The sequence below is a fragment of the Anastrepha ludens genome, chromosome 3 (assembly GCF_028408465.1).
Source record: "Anastrepha ludens isolate Willacy chromosome 3, idAnaLude1.1, whole genome shotgun sequence".
In the NCBI taxonomy this organism is placed as follows: Eukaryota; Metazoa; Arthropoda; class Insecta; order Diptera; family Tephritidae; genus Anastrepha; species Anastrepha ludens.
Window position 1 is genome coordinate 28,201,728 of NC_071499.1, and position 21,921 is coordinate 28,223,648.

At 35.5% G+C, this 21,921-nt stretch overlaps 3 protein-coding genes across 3 annotated transcripts; 1 reads left to right on the forward strand and 2 right to left on the reverse strand.

The window, feature by feature from the left end:
- Nucleotides 1-39: 39 nt before the first annotated feature.
- LOC128857256 (BTB/POZ domain-containing protein KCTD5) lies at nt 40-16,231 on the reverse strand. The gene is made up of 6 exons (XM_054092926.1): nt 15,741-16,231; nt 15,380-15,662; nt 12,461-12,646; nt 12,325-12,390; nt 12,043-12,233; nt 40-1,433 (listed from the first exon to the last, which is right to left on the reverse strand). Exons 2-6 carry the CDS (start codon nt 15,560-15,562, stop codon nt 1,421-1,423), a joined length of 639 nt encoding a protein of 212 aa, XP_053948901.1. The 5' UTR covers nt 15,563-15,662; nt 15,741-16,231; the 3' UTR covers nt 40-1,420.
- A 548-nt stretch (nt 16,232-16,779) lies between these two features.
- LOC128857257 (acyl-CoA-binding protein) lies at nt 16,780-17,890 on the forward strand. Its single transcript, XM_054092927.1, has 4 exons — nt 16,780-16,798; nt 16,896-16,945; nt 17,050-17,164; nt 17,474-17,890. Exons 2-4 carry the CDS (start codon nt 16,931-16,933, stop codon nt 17,614-17,616), a joined length of 273 nt encoding a protein of 90 aa, XP_053948902.1. The 5' UTR covers nt 16,780-16,798; nt 16,896-16,930; the 3' UTR covers nt 17,617-17,890.
- Nucleotides 17,584-20,982, reverse strand: LOC128857255 (rabenosyn-5). Its single transcript, XM_054092925.1, has 4 exons — nt 20,262-20,982; nt 20,049-20,196; nt 19,350-19,987; nt 17,584-19,287 (listed from the first exon to the last, which is right to left on the reverse strand). The coding sequence occupies exons 1-4, from the start codon at nt 20,796-20,798 to the stop codon at nt 19,039-19,041; spliced, it is 1,572 nt and encodes a 523-aa protein (XP_053948900.1). The 5' UTR covers nt 20,799-20,982; the 3' UTR covers nt 17,584-19,038.
- Nucleotides 20,983-21,921: the final 939 nt, after the last annotated feature.

Genomic DNA, 21,921 nt, shown 5'->3' on the forward strand with positions numbered 1-21,921 from the left:
CAACACTCAAAATAAAGATTTTCAACACTCAAATAGAAATTTCCATTACTCAAATTATTATTTTTTATTTAGTAAACTCAGAATAAAGATTTTCAACACTCAAAATACAAATTTCCAACACTCAAAATTATTTTTTATTTAGTAAAGTTATTAAAAAAATGGATGATTAATTTTGCGCCACCTGGTATCAGTTTATATGTGGCGCGTGAATGTGGGTTTATAACTTAAATATCTTTTTGCATGCACTTTTATTCAATTTTTGTTGTTGTATATATTATTAATATTGATGTCATCACAATTAAAGTCCATTTGCATTGCTTGCAAACCAAAAGAACTCATAGACTTGGTTATTAAACTTAAAATATATACCAAAAACTTCAAAAACTTTTAATATCGTTTCGTTAGCAAATTTATATGAATAAAACAGTTTGTTGTTGCTTTTAGTTTCAGTATTTTTCTTCTTTGTTACGCCTAAATACAGATGTATGAATATCCTAATTGTGATTTGCATCTGCAACCAAGCCGTTGGCCGTTTTTTAAAAGCAACGTGAAGCTTTCTGCGACTTTTCTATTTCTAGTATCTGTAAGTATTTTCAGTATTCTTTCATTATTTTATTTCATGCTTTATGTTTTTTTTTGTTTCATATTAATGAAACAAATCAAATTGCAATCTTAAACGCGTGACAACAACATTCCATTTAATGCTTTTGAACTTTGCAGACAAAATGTTAATTTTAATTTTTATTGTTTTGCTTCCTTTTTTTTGCTTTTGTTTTTGTTTTTTTTTTTTCATTCTACATTTCCTAAGCTTTTTCTATTTATATTGTTGCAGATTCGCCTTCGACGCATTTTTTCTTGTCTTCGTTTTGTGAATTAATGTCAATTACAAATAAATGTTATTATATACGGCTATGTATAGTATCTATGTATGTATGTATGTATGTATTTACGCAAGTAGAAATATGAAGCAGAGTATATGTATATTGTTATATAAAATTAATATTTTTGCAATTATTTATATGTATGTAAATGTCATTGTGAGCGATTACTGAGCACGTGGTTGAGAGCGCATTGCTTTTTTTTTTTTTGCTTTGTTGTGGCTGTATTCGTCTGATCAAAAAAAGGACAATCGATAATGACGTTTCGTGGTGGTGGTAGCAGTGATTGCTGTGATTGCTGTTGTTATGTCGAAAGTATTTGATAAGCATAAGGTTATAGTGGTGAATTGTGAATTGGTAAATTGAGCTGGGGACTTGGTGGTAGAAATTGTGTTTGATGATGGTAGTGGTTAAGGTAGTGGTGGTGCTGTTGATGGTTGTAAGCTTTGTGGTAGGAGCACTAGTACGCAAATTCGTTCATTATAGATTCAGGGGTGTAGGGAGATGGTGGTGGTGGTGTGACATTTCGCTTTCTTTCTACTTTAAATTCCGAGACTGCAATTAAAGAAAAAACAAGTAAAAAACAAGAAAATGCATTAAATTTCAATTATACAATTTAGTGTTGCTAAAAAAATTTTGTTTATTTTTTAATTTTTACTAAAAACTACATACACTAATATATGTGTACATATACATACATAAAGGGTCTTTCAATGTGGGCACTCGAAATTTTGTTCAGTTATATGTTCGATCATATGATTAAAGCAACATTCAAGAAATTTGTTGTGAGCTACGAAAAAACACTCATTTTTCACGCGGTCTAAAACAGGTTTTTTATACACGATCGGTCAAGAAAGTTAGATTTTACACACACAATTCCAGGCATTGAAAAATACGGTTTGACGTGGGTCATAAGCGCTTACAATAAAAATCTTCTCATGTTTTATTACTACTAACACTACTAAACACTGTTCATGTATAAGTGTGCCGAACCAGTATCAGATACCCTGAAAATACAAGTATATTTTCCCGATTAGCCTTGAAAAAAAAAGCAAGTGCTACTTTGGACTACGTAGGCAATTGGGTAGTAAAGTCCTCTCTCAGCTAACAAAACTAATACTTTATAAGACTCTCCTCATTCCCGTCCTATCAAATGGCTCAAAAGCTTGGACGATGACAATATCCGATGAAGCGTCCCTTCGAATGTTTGAGAAAAATATTACGCGGAAGATTTTTAGACGTTGGCCATGGAACAATGAGCTGTATGAGCTTTACGAGGACATAGACATAGCGTCGTCCGATTGGATACAAATTCGGTACCAGCTGGTGCTAGCACAGGAAGAGGAAGGCGTCCTCTGGTTTGAAAAGATCAGCTAGAGAAGGACTTGGCTTCACTTCATGTGTCCAACTGGCCCCGGTTAGCACGAGAAAGAAACAACTTGCGCGCTTTGTTAAAGTCGGCTAAAATCGCGTAAGCGCTTATCGCGCCAATCAAGAAGAAGAAGTATAGCATAGATGGAATGTTAGAGCATTAAATAAAGAATGGGTATCAAAAAATATTATTTTCAAATTCACTGCTTTATTCGCGCAAGTTCAGTTAAAACTTTTACGCTTTTTCCAGCATCTTTATCGGCGAGACCCATTTTTCAATGAACGCCTAAGTGTATAAAGAAAATTGTAAAAACTGTTTGAGGCGAGACTTTGACAAGCGAATTCAGCAGTCTAAACGGAATTCATTCAGTTCTTCTGAAACGGATGATAAGCAACTACAGACCGATGATAAGCAACTTTTGGTGGCCTAAATCCGATATGAGTGCCGACGTTTAGTTCCAAAATAACGACGCTACATACCACACAACACATGTCACTTCGTCGTCCAACCAAGTGCCATTTGGCCGATGTTATATTCCATTCTTAATGCCACAAATTGTTCTTTCAAATTAGAAAATAATTCAATGAATATATCAAACACCCTCTTATTTCATTTACATTTACAACACGAGTGCTCATATTGAAAGACCCTGTACGTACATGCTGAGTTTAGAAAAAGCACAAGCACACTGAAAAAGTTAGAAACTCAAAGGAAGGTCCAGTTGATTATGCGGCATAAATGCATTTTTTATGTTTTTGTGAAAAATTTTATTAACTAACATTCAATCTATGGTTAAGTCTAATGCGATATTCCTTTTTTAAATTATAAAAATGCAGGTTCTTTGTGTCTTTTGAACTTTCGGTAATCGTAATGAATGTTAAATATTTGATTATATTTCAACTATATTATTTAAAGAAATTTTTTACAATAAATTTTTTTCAGGTATTTCAGTGAGATCATTCTTGAATGTTTTAAATGCATTGAAATGCAAATGAAAAAAAGTTAAGATTTCTCTATTGAATACTAATAAATTTTTGGTGATTTGTAAAACTAATTTGTTTAAATATAAGGCAGCTCTTGTGCAATTCAGCGTTACCAATGGTTGAATTAAAATGCATAATCGCTAAATTTTCAACGCCAAAAGCTGCTAAGTAAATAAATAATAAAAAAATGGAAAGTTTCAGAGCGTTTGTCGACATCCAAGCTTTTCATGGCAAAAATACAATCGGAGGTTTGTCATTGTCTGTCGATGGGCGACCGGTTTAAGCCACGACAGTCGGTTCTACGTTACCGGAACTACCCAGATTTATATCCGGTCAAGCACTGTTACTCCAGCAGCATACCCCGCACATGTATGGGGAATGTTTATGCTGCTACAACAACAACAAAAAGAACAATCCTTTCCTATCAAGGATGATCGATGGCAGGTTTGCTCGTTAGGTATGATGAAAAAAAATTTTAAGGGGAACTCTGGATTCTACGTCATTCGTTTTGTGTTTCACAAAATTTAGCTTTAGCTTAGTGAAAAACAAAACGAATGACGACGGCATATCTGTCAAATTCGCTCAGAGCCGAATAACGGTCTACTAGGTAGTACACCTCTAAAAATTTTTCACCATACTTTTCTATCATTTTGTGTGCGTTTAAAATCGAATGCCGTAACGTATGGTAGTCACGCACAATTCCATTCGGCTACCCTCAATAATTGTATTTAAACGTTCAAACCGGGACGCGTTACCCCGACATCACTCGTTCTCCAAACAGTCGGTTCTACTTTACAGGAACGACTCGGATTTATGTTTGGTTTAGAACTTCAGCAACTTTCCCCATGCATGTGGGGAATGTTTATGCTGTTACTTTGTAATGTAAGGTTAGAAAGTTGATTGCGATGATAGATTCGATTTACGATTCAATTCCGATGACAATAACGAGCAAACTAAGCGAAGCCTGAGAAAAGTGGCAAAAAAAATGAACGATACCGGTTTTTTTATAAGGGCGTAATGTATGTCACACAACTGCTGCTGTTGAAAAGGTTATGAATCCCAAGAACTATACCGACAGTTTGTTGGAATATTCGTCAAGAAATAGTTTTAAATGTCATACGAGTAAATTTGAATACTTTATCCTATATAGAGTCAATTTCGATATGAACATTTGAGGAAAGAGATTGAAAATCTCACAGTTGAATATGTGTTGAATGTTCTTTACCTGTTGTTGTACTCGTAACATAAAATATTTCCCATACATTTTTGCGGAATGCTTAAAGTAGTAGTTCTAGGCCGGCTCGTCATCCCGATAACGTAGAAACAGCATGCTTCCTGGGCATACCGTTAGATGAGATAGACGATGGCAATCGGTGACTACACCGTACTGGCAGGTCTTGATGAACTGCTACAACAACAACAACGACTTGGAATGAAATTCAACATCAATGTTGATTCGAAGGAGCTGGATTTAACATTTTTATATCATCGTTAAAAGGTTAGGCTAGGTTAACCAAGTTGCTTGTCTAAGGTAAGACACTCGGCGGCCCTAGGGCCATTGTATTAACTGCTTTTGATTTCCATCCCCTAACTAAGATGTTTAGCCACTTACATCTTTTTAAGAAGGTAACTAGTTCCTCCAGTGAAACCATTTGCAATTTCCCAGGTTTTCAAAGAAATAATCGCCAAGATATTTGGCACGGCTTCTTTGAAGTGCAGGATATTCACAGAGGTGGTGTTTTACCGCCTTAATTTCTTCTTCACCATCACAACTCCTCCAGAAGTCATTGTGAGGTACACCCATTCTACTGACTAGGGTGCTAATAGTGCAGTGACCCATTATAACACCTAATGAGGACGCTGGTAGTTGATCTGTTGAATGCAAGCAGTCATTTTGATCTTTTAAGATTCAATTTTGACCAAAGCACTTTGGAGGCCCTGCAGTTAGTAGTCAGAGACCATCTTCTTTGGTTTTCGCGATTACGCTGAAGTCAATCGCAGTGTACAGTTGATTTAGAGGAATGCCTATGTCCTCTTTAATTTCCTTGTTCACTTCACTCGTAAGCATAGGACCTCGACAAAAAAACTCAGTCTTGCGTTGGTTTCGTTAATCTGTTTTGATTTCTGACAGGGTAGGTGATTATCCTGCCGCTACCAGTCCTAAGTAGTGGGAATGCCCACCTGTCGTTGCTTAAGTATGCCCACTGTCACTCCTTAAAAATCAAGCTCAGAGCCTTTCCTCCGCTCTTTCATTTCACTCCCCTCTCCAGAGTAATCAGGGACCCAACAAAGTGTGGTGTTGTGTTGCATTCCTGCAATCATCGTTAGAAAATGTTGCTCAATTTCGCATATCTTCATCACTGATATGTTGTGCAACGAAAAACAAAAATGGAAGAAATGTATTTTTATCTTTAAGTAACACAAAAGTGTAAGAATGGTCGACAAGAATATGAAATTAATCAATAAATTATAGATCATTAATGATATATTGACCGAAAAAAAATATGTTCTAGATGTCTAGCATTGTTAAGCACACAATAATGAATTTGGGCGTTTTTCTATTTTGTGTTCGAGACTATAAAAGCACCTCTTCATATGCATTTGCCTACTGGACATATCCTTTCAGTGCTGAAAACTAACGGCTGAGGCTAAAAAGCTGCGGGTGCTACAAACGCATATATGCGCATACACACACACAAAAGCGATAAGACAAACTCGCACTATCATACTAAAATGTTCCACAACAAATATTACACAATACAAATACAAATACATTATAGAATAAATTTATGCCTACGTACATATGTATGTGTGTAGTTAATCTAAAAGCTTATTGCTTTTTTTTTTAAATTGAAGTTTTAATATATAAAGGGGTTAGGGGTAGTCAATTTTCAAAAAAATTAATTTTTTTTTTTTGCATTTTCTTTAAGCCGAATATTCTGAAAATATTGTATGAAAATTTGAAGTGAATCCGACAAATCGTCTCCTTTCTGTGTTAACCTAGTAACTTCATTTTTTTCGGAATTGAGATTTTTAGTGAAAAACACTTCTTAGCACTCCTGTTACGTAAAACAAAACATACAATGTGCATAATGATTATAGAATTTTTTTCAGAGCGTTTCGATTTTTCTGTATCTACATGTTCGAATTCAAAAACCTAGTATCTACTATAGGGTTGTTCAATAGGTGCGCTTCAACTTTTTTCAGATAGGGAGGGCGAACGACGCAATATTTTTTATTTTTCGCTTGTCATTTGTAAACTTCATTAGTATACATTTCATCATGGAACGCTACACACTTGAGCAACGATTGCAAATCGTGCAAATTTTTTATGAAAATAATCGTGCAAATTTTTTATGAAAATTTATAAATTTTCCAAAAAATCATCTTCAGTGATGAAGCTCACTTTTGGCTCAATGGCTTTATCAACAAGCAAAATATGCGTTACTGGGCAGAAAGCAATCCACACGTGATTCATGAGGCACCGTTGCATCCCGAAAAAATCACTGTTTGGTGCGGTTTACATGCCGGCGGCGTAATTGGCCCATATTTTTTCGTTGACGAGAACGATCGCCACGTTACTGTGAATGGAAATCGATACCGCGGCATGATAAACGATTATTTTTGGCCGCAATTGAATGGTATGGACTTAGACGACATGTGGTTTCAACAGGACGGGGCCACAAGCCACACAGCACACGCTACAATTGATTTGTTGAAGAGTAAGTTCGATGAGCTCCACAAATGGAGGGACCTACAGTTTCAAGCCGACTCCGAACGGCAGATATTTTTATGAGGAGCTTTTTCATGGCAGAAATACACTCGGAGGTTTGCCATTGCCTGCGAGGGGCGAATTTCATACTTAAATGTATATGTTCAAACTCGTTAATAAAAAAAAAATTAGTTAAAAAAGTCAAACCGTTTGTGTTTTATTCAAAAAAGTTCAAAAGTTGAAGCGCTCTTACTGAAAAACCCTATATAAGTATCGTATCAAATAAGTTATAACTTTTCATAGAAGTTAAGTAACTCTAAACATTTTTATCGATTTACTGAAAATTATGATTTTGTAGATACTAGGTTAACACAGAAAGGGGACGAAATACTTTTCGAGTTATTCAACGATCAACAAAGGGTGCTCGGGCTCTACATAAATCAATAGCAAAACTTTAAATGCGTTTTTCTCAAAACTAAAAAAACCGCTTGGTAGATTTCAATAAAATTTATACGGCTTTTGAAAAACATGAAAAACTCGTGCCTGATTCAAGGATTTTTTTTTTTCAAAAATTTCGATTTTTTTAACAATTAATTGTCAGTTTCTCGAAAATCTGAAAAGAAAAGATTGAAGGCACAAGATTATCTATTAATAAAACTAATTTCTCTTGTCCGATTGATTTTAGCTGAATCTCCAAGGACTTTTGATGATCACCGCAAGGGACTTCTGGAGAAACGGGCTCCACACAAAAAGCAATAACTTTTACAATTATTAATTTTTTTTTTTTTTTTTTGAAATTTTGCTAAAGTCAAGTCGAAACATGACGTTTTAATTCTATGTTTTGATTTTTGTAAAATAAAGCAATTGACTAGCAAAAAAAAAATGATTGAAAATCATCATTTTTTCGGGCCTCTGACCACCCCTAACCCCTTAATTCATTACACAATTTGATAGCAAAAAACTTTCAACGCAGCCTATATGAGAAAAAAAAATTTTAGTCGTTTTGAAAACTAAAGTTAATTTACATTTCAACACAGAATTCACAATTGTGAAAATGAAGTGGATATCAAATGCCGGATTTTAAATCGTAAATGCATGTAAGTATGTACTAATATACATATAAAAAGTTCCATATGAATGCAAACTATTTACAACTGCTATTACACCAACACAACACACACGCGTTGCACGATTGCATGATTGCTCAAAGTACTCGCGTATTAGCCCAGAGGACTCGTTTATCCTAAATCTGTATATTGCTATTTTTGCGCAGTAATTGTTGTTGTCTAAGAAGCATACATACCTAGGCACGTATTTATACAACTCTATATTAGATATATATACTTAGGTATTAGAACTTGTTATTATAAAATACTTTGATGCCTCCATACATTTGTATGTGCATGCTTAGACACATAATATTACATATATGTATGTATGTATGTACAAACCTATTTTTATAGTACTTAGTAATTCGTTTTAGCAAACAAAAATATTTATATTGTGACGTACTATATTTTGTATAATTACAGAAATATAAATTTGCATGCCACAAATTGGGCATCCGTCTGGGTTGAATTGTGCGTACTACGTTCACTATTTCGCGACCTGCGATAATATCTTTATTATTTACGGTTATTCATTCTATTACTAGTGCAACAACATGTGATTGAAGAGTAAAAGTGGCGAAGAGACTTGTGTATTTTAATTGAACTATAGCAACCAGTTCACACAAAGCTCATAGAGGCTGACTTTTTCGACGTTTCTTAAGTATTTGATGCAACATCATCCAATACTTTCCTATAACATACATTTTTTTTAAGAAATGCATCTAATATTATACCAATCTAGTAGCTCGTCTTCACGCTCCAATAGGCAGAGTAATCCATTTCGTTCGTTTAAGGGGAGCAGCTCCCCACCACTTTCAAATATTGCATTTTTTTTTTTTGCTTTAAAAATTCATTTACAATCTAAAGAATATCTTTTCAATGTTTGAAGCTTAATAGAAAGTCTAAAAACTCCCTATAAAGTCCGTGAAGTCATGAGCGTCGAACGAAAGATGAGTAAGAACGAAAACTTTAACCCCTTGCCGTGTTTTAAAGAGACTGACTTGTAATGAAAATTTTGGTCCAAACATGAATATGACGAGCCAGCCTCGTTAATAGATCGTCGGATCAAACTTAAACATCACGAGCCTGGGCCGTGATTGAATATTAGTTTCTATCTGTACGCCACCAGAGTTAGTCACGAGTCTCATAATTGCTTTTACAAGGTAGTTTATATTATTCTGTTCTGTTTACCACGCGTTGAACCGAGTTGGGCCCGGGTTTCATCGAGCTAAATGGCACGGCAAGAGGTTAATCGCGTTTTTATCGAAATACGTTTCTTTCCGCGCGGTCGCATATAACTCAAAAAGTAGTCAAGATTTCAAGTTAAAAATTCACAGGGATATTCTTCAACGTATTGGCCTTTGCATGCACCTCAAATTGTATATTATATTAATTATCATTAAAACTGTAACTTAAAACCCACTTGGTAGATTTCAATAAAATTTATACAGCTTTTGAAAAATATAAAAAAACATGGAAACCCAAAAATTTCGATTTTTGAAGTGAAACTTCTTAGGCGTCGATGGACGAGCGAGAGTCGAGAGTAAAATTTCAAGGCCATGCAACGTTTTGGGCATTTTCGTTCCGCGAGAGAGAAAAAAGATATAACGTAGAGTAAAGGGAGAGAGAGAGCTATACCTTATATATATCTTAGACACACTTTAGGCTATTTTTCCTGAGTTTTTTATTGTGGTTGCTAATTTCTAGTGAGAAATAACACTGCCTACTTTTTGGCGCTTGTTTGTTGGTGCAAACTAGTAGGAAATATACTTTTGGTGCATAATGTTTGGGTCTTTTTTTGGTCCCCATATTTTTGGGTTTTTTTTTTTTTGGTGCCTACTGTTTGGGGCGTTTTTTGGTCCCAATTTTTTGGAGTTTTTTTTTTTTTTGGTGCCTACTTATTGGCGATTATTTCCGTTTCCTGGCTAGTGCTTATGCGTACTACAAAGTGCTATCTATTCCGTTGCTGCGGTCGTGGAATCGCTGCGTTTGTGCGGGTGATAAACGCTCAGAGTAGTGCGCGTTGTTGCCACGGTTTGTGTCCGTTACCTACACCGTGGTTTGTGGCGTTTACCTACACCGGTCGACCCTTCTCCGTTTTTGTAAATATTGTCTCTTTGTATTCTCTGCAAATGTTGTGAATTTATTTAGATATATACTCTTTCTCTATCTCTCTCTCTCTCTCGGGTCTCTCCCTCTGTCTGCCTTGAAAGTTTCACTTCTGTTATGAGTACTACGCTACACGCACTTTTTTTTGCAAACAATTAATTGTCAGTTTTTTTGTCGAAAATCTGAAAAATATTTCCTGAGGCCGCCATATTGTTAATTTTGAAAAAAAAAAAGGTTCGATCAGGCACAAGATTATCTAATAATAAAACTAATTCCTCTTGTCCGATTGATTTTAGCTGAATCTCCAAGGACTTTTGACGATCACCGCAAGGACTTCTGGAGAAACGGGCTCCACACAAACAGCGATAACTTTTACAATTATTAATTTTTTTTTTTTTTGAAATTTTGCTGAAGTCAAGTCGAAACATGACGTATTAATGCCATGCTTTTATTTTTGTAAAATAAAGCAACTGACTAGCAAACAAAAATTATTGAAAATCATCATTTTTTCGAGTCTCTGACCACCCCTAACCCCTTAATGAAAATTTTTGTCTGGTTGGTTTCAGTCGATTAGAAGAGGCTGTATATTCCATGGCGCAAATTCAAGGAGCCACGTTTGAGCAGCTTTAGCGCCGCAATTGGTTTTTTTTTTTTATTATTTTAGGTATGTTTTGTTTAAATTTTTGTTTTAATTTTTTTGTTTTAATTTTTTTTTATTTTTTTTTATTTTTTTTTTAGTTTTTTTTTTAATTTTTTTTATCTTTTTTATATTTTTTTTTTAATTTTGTTTTTTTCAATTTTTTTTTAATTTTTGTATATCCATTTAAGCAAAGAATTTATTTTAACATAAAAAAATACTCTCAGTTTTTCGCAAAAAATTATTGAAAAACTCGTTGTCTGGAGGAGCTGCCCCTCTTAAGCATTTTCCCTCTGAAGTGCGACTCCATTCGTCGTTATCAGCCAGCCACTTTTACTCATTTTATTATATTCAAATATTCAAATGTAATTTACTGTTAAGGAAAGTGATACTGTGTTGCAATTTCTATGTATTTTATAATTTGATTGATTCAAGTTGTGACAAAATTTCACGTCTCATTTTCCTACTTATTAAATATGAAAAACCCACCGTCGCGTCAAATGAGAAAAAACGCTGTAGAATGATCTTCTTTTCTAGTTGTATTCTCACCTACAGTCGGTGGGGAACTAATTTTGGTGGCATTACTCGTATTCTCACGTTATTTAATTTATTTATATATTTAATTTTATTCTCTTTTTTTTAAATTGGGCTAAATGGTTTCAGTCCACTTATTTAGAACATCAAAAGCAATGATTGCAACGGACTGCTAAGGCTACATTTTTGTGTGGTATTTGCACGAATATAATTATTATTTTTTTTTTTGTTTTTGTTTTTTGTTAAGGTTAAGCGTTGTTTCTTGTTGGTTTGTATATGTTTGACTATTTCAATACAATTACAAAACGGGAAATTTAAAAATCTCGTATGTTTGTATTTAACTGCGCAAACTTTAATTACCGATTGCTGTCACAACAAAAGTTTCAATCGAGTGATGTTGGGTGAAATGCATTTTTATGAAATGCACAATTTATGTACGCTTAAACGCAGTAATAATTATAAAGTTAATGTACTATAAATACAAATTCGCACTTTTTTTAATTTACGACTGTGTATGCTTTTATCTACGTAGATTAACTTACTACATACACTTCGTATTTGAAAATTCAAAAAAAAAAAAAAACAAAAAAAAATTTCCTCAACTATCGAATATCACGCAAATAATATGCATATAAAATTTTTAATTTATACATATAAATATATACGTCTGCAGTGTTGAGTTATTAGTTAGAACGCACGAATTCTTACATTCTAGAGCCTTTCTGCTGAAGCACCTTGGCGCGATCGTTCAGCTCCAGTTCGCGACCCGTTGACGATCCGCACTCCTTTGAGACTACACACAAAAACTCATTATTTTCGAATGGGCCATAGTTTGTGTACTGCATGCCAACGCTAATTAGTTGTTCAAATCGCCAACCATCCGATAAAGTTGAGATCATCTATAGATGTTTGCAGTAAATACATGAAAAAAATAATAATTATTTTTACATAGTCGCGCACTTCATTTAAATTTCCAACATTGAAACCTACCTGAGTTAATTCTTGTTCGCGACACTGCAGCACACGATAAACACGTTTCTTATCGGCATGTGGTCGCTGTAATGAGGAAAAAGCATATACCTTTACATGTCTGCTTTGTTACAGCGGTTGGATATGCAAAGCTCACCTGATCCCTATGGTGTATACACTCCTTCAACAGCGTTATCAGCTGTGTCACATTGTAGAATTCAGCTTCCTCTAGAACTCCTTCCTCGGAGACGCCATCTAAAACTAATTTGCCGTGTCGCAAATAGTTCAGTACTGGCGCAAAATACTTTGGATCTCTATCAATAAGGTAAGCGCCTGTCTCATCCTGCAACCAATCACAACATAAATTACATGGTAAAGATATGAACAACAATAAATGAAGACTGCAAAAACTTCTGTAATAATCGTAAAATGTACGTTGAATCATAGTGGGTTGTCTAGAAAGTGCGGTAAAACACATTTTTTGTTGCTCTTTATGTCCAATTTTTTTTCTAATAGCGATCGGGCAATGGCAAGCCTCGTAGTGTATTTTTGCCATGAAAAAGCTCCACATAAAAAAATTTCTGCCGTTCGGGGTCGGCTTAAAACAGTAGGCCGCGCCATTTTTGGGAAAAAACACCAAGACGCACACCACAAATAGGAGGAGGTGCTCGGCCAAACACCTAACAGAAGTGAACGCACCAATTATTTATTTTATTTTATGTACACTTTTGATCGATGCCTGTTCGCTATATTTCGGATAGAGCCAATATTTCATATAGTGCAAAACTCAATACCATTTGGTCAATATATTAATGCTTCCCAGTTGTTGTTGTTGTAGCAGTTTACTAAACCCTTCTCATGCTGCACATAGATTGGGTATGTCGAGGTCTGTTCTGCATAAGTAGGGGTGTAACCTGCTACAGTATCCAGAACGCAATTGGGCCAAAGTTACGCGGGTTTCGCGAGGCAGCTGAAGCTCTTCGTCTGCAATAGGTGGTGGTTGGACTGCGATAACGGCATTCGGGGGTCGGGGGTCGAGAGTTAAGGCAGGTGGTAAGGGTCTTCTGATGAATATCGTTTAATGTCTGTCTGTATACTGTCCGGTCCAGTAGTTCTAATTGTGTTTTGTCCTAGATCTCGTCAGTGTAGTTGAAGAGATGCCTCCTGACGTGCCTTGTACCTTGTAGAATATCATCTAGTAGTGTGAAGTGGCGGAATGTGTCGAAAGTCTTTTTCAGGTCCAGTGCTAATAGGACCATCCTCTCGGAGCGGCGGTTTTGATAGAGCCCACGGTTTACCCGGGTGTTTATAGTGGTGTGTGTGTGGAGATATGTACGGTGCACTTTGCGAAATCCATGCTGATGTGTGGCTGGGGACAGGTGTTTCGTGTAGAGAGGAAGTAGAAGTTCTTGGAGAGTCTAATAGTCATTCCCAAGGCAGTCAATCCTACATTACCGCAATGGCTCGAGGTTCTTTCGACTAAGGGCTGCCGTCCGAGTAAACTAGCTCTGTCTAATGTATCGTACTTCAATATTTTCCAATCAAACTCTCTGCTTATGCCGGATCACCACAGGTGGATATTGTCAAGGTTGTTGTTGTTGTTGTTGTAGCAGTTTACAAAACCCTACATAACGCTAGACCAGGAAGCAGGCTGTTTCGACAGTGTCGCACCAACAGGGGAGCGGAGTCCTCGAAGCGCACTCAGTTAACTTTGTTGAAGTTAATGTAGGTACGGGGGTTCGCGGAAATCAAAAGTTGGCAGGTTTATCGATCGAAATGATGAGTAAATGGGCTGAAGAACGCCATCTCTGCGTTTGTCCGGCATAATTAAATACGCGTTTAAAATGCCTGGGAGCCCCACTGTTTGAAGGTGTGGAAGTCGTCTCAAAAGCGGATCTCCCAGATCTGCTTAGATTCGCCAAATGTGTTGACATCCTACATTATGTCTACTTTCAGTATTCATAGAGATTGGACTCCATCTGGTATCACTAGGGACCAAAAGGTCTATGCGTGGCTTAATGCCAAACAGGCTAACCTAACCTAAATGGGCTAAAGCTTGGGATGTTATGTTACTTATCAGACCAGCGCTAGCAACCGTTAGGTTATTGTTGTCGTTGTTCATGTAGCAACTTTTTCCAGGACATATATATAAAGAGTATGCCTATTTTAGCTAATTATTTAAATGATGATTGAAAAATACGAAAGATTTTTGTTTAAAAAAGGCTTAAGCTAAAAAGTAAACTCTATCAATTTTTTTGCAAAACAATTTTTCAAACTGTGACTTTAATATTGTACATGTAAGCCCCTTGTTGTCTAGCGCCATCAATGCTATCATTTCTTCCTTAATTCGACTTTTAAACTATTATGGCTTATAGGCACAGATATTTACAAATATCAGCAAAATGTTCACACCGAAAACAAGCGAACTCTTGCACTACTCTTTTTCTAGTCGCCTTTATTTTTGTAAATATCTAAGTTTTTACATGTGAGTTTACCTTTTTTACAAAAAAAAAAACAAATTAAAATGCTAAGTTAGGTTAGGTTGACCTGGCTGGCTGAAAGCCATCACAAAATGCTATGAAAATATTAATTTTTTAAATCATACTTCAATGCAAATAAATTTTCACTAATACAGCGAAAATATTTTTTTTTTAATTTCAATCTATAAAATACTTCCTTTAAACTCATATTTGAGTTAACATCCATTCATCGACAATTTGTTACTGAACTTTTTATGCAACCCAATACTACGGCAAAGAACCAATACAAAGTGCAATCAAATATTTATTTGAGCTCAGTTGGACTGACTTTGAACTAAATAGCAAATTGGGGCGTTCTATTGTTTATGTATGCAACTAATTACCTCCCTCATTCTTGTTGTACCTCAAAATAATAACCTACATTTTCTGCATTTTCAAACGAAAGTTAACCAGCGATTTTGCTACACTTCAACGAGGTTTTGTCTATATTTATTTTTCTTCTTTTTTTTTTTCTTTTTGGCTATTACTAACCATTTACTACACATTTTATTGTTCCTGCCTCTTTTGTATACGCATGTGGATAGTTTAATTCTTACCCGATCTGATATTAAGTCACAATCCTCTTGTATTAGACGAGATAGAAACGAATTTGGGTCACGGGAGAGTGTCGTCTTTGTTGTTAGGAAATATGTGCCACCCACATTCAGCTTCACCCACTGGTCGGTGCCCTGCTTTTTCAGCATTGGACTTTTGCGTGAATTTATATTTATTGTTGTCATAATTGTATCACTTCGTAGATACTAAAGCAGAACTTAATTCTAGGTTTAAGCCTATAGCTTTGCTCTAATTTTCAAGGATACTTTTCTAAACGTATTCAATCTGAAAAAAATTAACAGTTGTTTAGCAAATAAATAAGCTTCAGAAAATAAAAACAATTGCACGTGGATGTTTATGCACCTGGAGTATGCCTATTTTTGCTGTGTGAGACTACGCTCTTCCTTTGCAGGATTTGTTAATTCCCGCACAATTAGTTGTTGTAGAGCAGGATAAACTCAGCTACAGCAATCACAATAGACAACTTTTCACCTTCAGCATATATGGAATGTTTCCTAACTTCTTGCAATCGCGCTCTTTACCCGGACAATGGTGCAATTTACGATGATGCACTTAGCTGCAATTTTATTTTCCTTTTAATTGATCAATCACGGGCCACCAAATCTGCCTGGTAATTTCATTTATTGCTAGTCTTTTTGCTTAAATTTTTTATCAATTAAGTATATCTTTTGTCTTAGAAAATGAGAGTATGCAGTTTTGAGAATCAATTTCGCCTCCAATTATTTAATTCCGCTTTTTTAATTTATTAATAACACAGTTCACATTCCTTTTCACCAGCTCTGCCAGTTTCATTCAATACTCGTTCGATTACCTCTTTTTTCCTTAAATTGTTTTCAGAGAAGGTAGATATTCGTGCGCCTTGATGTCATATATTTCGCTCGCTCTGACAAAGTTGTATAGCAGGGTTGTACACCAAGCACTGATTGCTGTCAACCCTACTTCGATGAGTTGCCAAAAACGTATCGATTGTTTGCCTTGAATAATGCCTATACGCAATGTGAAAATCAGACTTTTATTCAATCAAATGAGTATGAAGTATACGAATTTTAATTTATTTTAAAAATTTGAAACGCTTTTTAAGTATTTAAAGTTATTTTCGCACTGTTGTCCCAGTATCATTAGTAGAAATTCAGACTTTATTTGATTGCGTGTCATTTATTTAATTTATTAATCATCTTTTGATAATTTTTTTTCATATTTTATATCTGTTGTGAATATTAGAAGATGAATAAATTGCATTTTTAATTGGATTCTATTAATATGTTTAGAATAAATATATTTTGTAATAATTTTCTTATAATCTGGCAGCGCTTTGTATCAACGACTGGTGAGAAAACACTCACCCGGCGAATTTCACTTATCAATTATTAATCGAACGGTAAGCACTAAGCACGTAGAAGGTTAAAAGCTTTTGTTTTTTATTTGAATCATTCAAGAAATAAGATATAGAGTGCATTTAATAATCTGAAATAAAAATATATTTAAACCTTTTTCCAGTTTCGTATAAACCCAGCGATAAAAGATCAATAAAAATGGTCAGCCAAGAGGTAATTATGCAAATTTTCACTTGCTAACAGGGTGCGGCCGCAACTGACCCTTTAGTATCCGGCCTCTAGACTTCCTTAGGAAACATTTTTCTCTTATTCCACAGGATTTTGATAAAGCCGCCGAGAATGTTAAGAATTTAACTTCCACCCCATCCGATAATGATTTATTGGAATTGTACAGTTTATTTAAACAGGCGACAGTGGGGGATTGCAACACCGGTAAGACTACCCATAAATATTTCCTCTACTTATCACACGATGTTTATGACTATAATGCGATTATGATTAATACAACTATAAGGAGCTATCATTTTAGCAGATAAGAATTTTATGGTGTTGCCATCAATAAGGTGGCGAAAATATATAAATATTACATTTGAAAACTTAGTTAAAACTAATTACGTGTCCCTAGTTGTTACTTTGCCCTGCATAACCTCGAACTATGCCCTTATCTATATACCTGCATACATACGTACATACTATACTACTTTAACTTAAAATACTATATGCTTATATGATGCATTACAGATAAGCCCGGTTTCTTGGACTTCAAAGGCAAAGCAAAATGGGAAGCCTGGAACAATCGCAAGGGGACGTCGAAAGATGATGCTATGAATTCTTATGTCGAGAAAGTAAAAGCCCTGGTTCAAGCTCATGGGCTGAAAGCTTAAAAACAAAAATATAATTAAAAAATTATAAATATGAATTTGTGAATCAAAAAATGCTATTGAATGGCAGATTAATCAACTACCATTTAAATATTCCATTTGCTATGACTTGGTAATGAATTTTGCAAGAATTACAAAAAATAAGAATACACCTTATATTTCAAAACGCACGTTTTAATGCACAATTTTCTACAGTTTATTAACACGAAAGTGGTAATCTTTACAAATTTTTGTATTTATGAGTGTTATAAAAATATAGAAATAACTTAAAAACACACTTGTGTCGATAATACTATATCAGAGTATTCAGAGGAATTTGAAAGGAAGGAAAATGTAAATTTTAGCACATTATTTGCGTGCTAAAGAGAAATATCATCTATCGCGACGTATATATACATATATGCGATTTGAATGTCGCATAAGTCTCTCTAAGGACGAACTGAGAATACTGACTGGCATTCTCACAGGTCACAGCAGATTGCGCAACCTGTACAAGCTCGGTATATGGTCCACCGACTCCTGTCGTTTTTGCGAGCAATCCCCGAAAACTCCGGTACACCTTCTTCTCGAATGCCATGCCATAGCGAGAAGATGTAGGCATCTCTAATACTCAGCTCAATTTTAGGTTTACTGAGGGAACAGCGTTTGAATGAGGTAATGTGATGAGTAGAGTGCATAAAAGGCCTTTAGGTCGAAGTACAAACCTCCCGTTAATCGAATTTTAATATTCTATGCCTTTATGCAAAAAAAAGTATTCAATGTTGTTGTTTCTGTAGCAGTATTTAATGTTATTAGTAGTTGCTTAGTAAAAGCAAGTGCTCTCGCGACGTTCGTGTGCAAGCTATCAGAACTACCCGGACTTTATACAGGCATTTGCTGTCACTACAGTAGCACGTTCCCACGACAGTCGGTTCTACGTAACCGTAACAACCTGGCTTTATATCCGACCAAGGACTGTCACTTCAGCAGCATGCCTCGTATATGCACGGGGGATGTTTATGCTGCTACAACTACAACAGCATAATGCGAAAATCGCTAGGAAGTATTTTTACATCCTTCCAACAACAGTTAATAAGAAGTAGTAGCAAAATATTGTACCCAGTGTTTTTGGAATAATAAATTAACTACTTTATTACTTAAATTAGTAAATTTATTATAGATGTGCGAAAACATCTATTCTCAGGTAAATACACTTTTCCTGGGTGATACTTTTATTTAATCACCCTCTGATTCTTTCTGTAGGAGTTCTTCGTCTGCAAGCATTAACGAAATATATATACGCAACTTATCAGCACAAGCTCACTGATAATGCGGTTTTTGGAATTCTATTTTATTACTAATTTTATTATTACTTACACTACAGAAGAATTTAGATGTTCGCAAACTAAAATTCTTCAGTAATTATAAGTTGTCTACGTGATTATTTTATTGAGTCAGCTGTTGGTTTCTTTCCGCCTCCGGGTGAAAATCTCTGGATGCTCTCTGTCTCTCGTAGAACTCTCGCTGTAGCTCGCGTAAATTCAGTTCTAAAGTTTCCACCACTTCGAAATTCATTTCTTGACGCGCTTGCTTTATATACGCTTTTATAATATTTATTTGTTCTATGAGTGGATCCTCACTTTGCGATATATTGACTGGCTGCGCCGACCAATTATCCAATGAGCGCAAATCGGACTACAAAATAAGAATAAAAAAAATATTATAATGCTCAATATTTGTGTTATAAATAAATATACCCCATATGCATAATTGGTGCCATTGTTCGCCCTATTTTGAATGCCACTAACGTTACTTGCCAAAGCCTGTCGTTCGTATGCTTCCATTGCTTGTCTACGTTCAGTTTCGATCCGTTGTTCTGCTTCCATGCGTTTACGATCTTGAATTTTTCGTATGTCTTCCTCGGCAGGCAGTGGCGGTATCGAAAGCATTTTATCTTTGATTAGTTGAATGCACGATAGACGTATTGATTTTTTCAAAGCTTCCTCACGACTACCCTGTTGACAAGGCAGCGCTAATATACGTTTACTTCGTAAATCAATTGCTTCAGCCACTTGGCCAATTTTTCCACGTAATGCGCTTGCATCTGCTAGAGTGAAAATTGACTCCCCCTCGTAGAGACTGCCCACAATTTTTAAATACATTTCAATATCCGGTAGCACATCTTTGCGTAATTGTTGTATGTCAGCATAAATTTGTGATACAAGCGGACGGTATGTTCGACTTTCGTGCATTTCTTGTCGAGCCTCTAACAGCCAGAGACAATGATCGCAGGAACGTATGCTATTGCGATGTGGATTTGATGCATTTGCTTCAGCGGCACCTTGCGTTTGTTTTATCGTCTCGCTTTGTGACATAGCCAAACTGGCGAGTTGCACTTCGTTTTAAAGAGTTAAATATTTTAGGTATTTGAAGTGCAAAAAATCTAGAAAACTTACGTGCCGTATCTATTGATAGAAACTTGGAGCAGTCATTGCACATAATACTTCCGCAGAGACGACAGTGATGCTGACGGCGAGCAATGTGGAAATTTTTTGCGCAACTAGGACATAGTTTTACAGAACTGCCATCTAACCATGTGACAATCTGTGAATATATAAATTCAATTTTAATATTCAACATGGAATCGTTGCCTAAATTTAGTAGCTTACATTGCGTTCGTGTTGCTTGCGCAACACTGGATCCGTTGGCAAATTTGTTAGTAATTTATGTAAGCGGATGATCAATTTATTTGTTTCACTGGCATACCGCTCCAGCCGTGGATTTCTTACTGACTGAAAATACTCTAGATGATTACGTTCGGCTCCAACCTCTTGGTGATCCATAAAATTGAAGACATTCGTTCTTGTACGTGCATTACTCAAGTTTAATGCTTTATTATTGGTACCAGATGTGGCGCCTGCCACAACATTACCACCGCCTCCGGCAGCGCCGCTAATGGATGCATTCCTTTCCAAGCTTCTTGAGAGGTCGAAAGTCTCGTCAATATTGAGAATCTTATTTTTTGCTTTTGAAATAATATCTTTAAAAACGGACTTAAGAGCATCTTGTTGCTCTGCGTGCGACCTTTCGAAGTGCACAGTTAGAAATTCAGCCGACTTGAGGTCTTCTCGACATATTGGACAAAGGAAGCCTTCCAAGATTTCGTCTGATTCATCATCGTCTGGTTCTCCGAATGGGTTGGACATGCTTGTAAATACTGTTATTCTCCCTTGAACAAACACTTAATTTATTCTATGACACTCAATTGGCCTTTATGTTGTTAGTTAAATTAAAGTTCATGCCCTAAAAAATAAATTCCAAATAAAAGCGATATGTGGGCGTTTGATTTGCAAGTCCCTAAACACTCAGCTGTTTTGTTTATTAATTAAAGAGTTATCGATATATACACATCGGGTGTATTTTTAGCTGCATCAGAAAAATCGATAGCTCAGAATGGCATGCTGTGCTCACATTTATATTCAGCAATAGCTTGGAGAGACGGCGGCGTTCAGCGGGATTACCAGCGGAGTTAATTCTGATTAAAATTGACAGACAGTTATTACGCGGATTAGTGAACAGCTGATTTGCTTATTGCATAGTTTTGTCAGTAAACGATGGACTGCAGATAACAAATATGGGTATTAGATGGCGTGATACAAAAAAATAATAATTTATTTAAAAAAATCTAAAATTGCAATTTCTCAAACTGCTTTGAAATATCAAAACAATTTTCTTTTTTATTTCGAACGCTCAATTGCAAACTAGCATTGCACCCAGTCTTTATAATTATTCTCATCAAAAGTTTCATTATTTTTCATTCACAATATATATTAACTGTCATTTTCGGCAATGTTCCATAGAAAATTCCCCTAATCCGCTTAAATTATGAGAATTAAGTCTAGTTGTCAATCTGCGCATGTTGCACTTAATTCCTGAGATAAATCCGAAAATGTATCACCTAACATCGCTGACATATGGTTCCGACAAGACGGCGCAATTTGTCATACAGCGTGTTTAACCATTTATTGGACTGATGGAATGTACCATGTAACAGCCAATATACACAATGACTTTTCTTTCTGGGTAAATGGTTATACTTGTTGAGCTTGGTGGCAAAATGTGTAGAGGAGCCAACGGGATATATTTTTTGTGATCTCGCTTTCGTCGTATTCATATTTTCGTATTTTTATTAAAATGCATTTTGAGCTCGCACTCAACGAACGAATGATCAAAAAAAATTATACAATTAAACATGAAAATCCCGCTAGGAAAGCCGCAAACAAAAAGTCATTGTGTGAATGCATGAAGATTTTCGAAGACTTCTTTAAA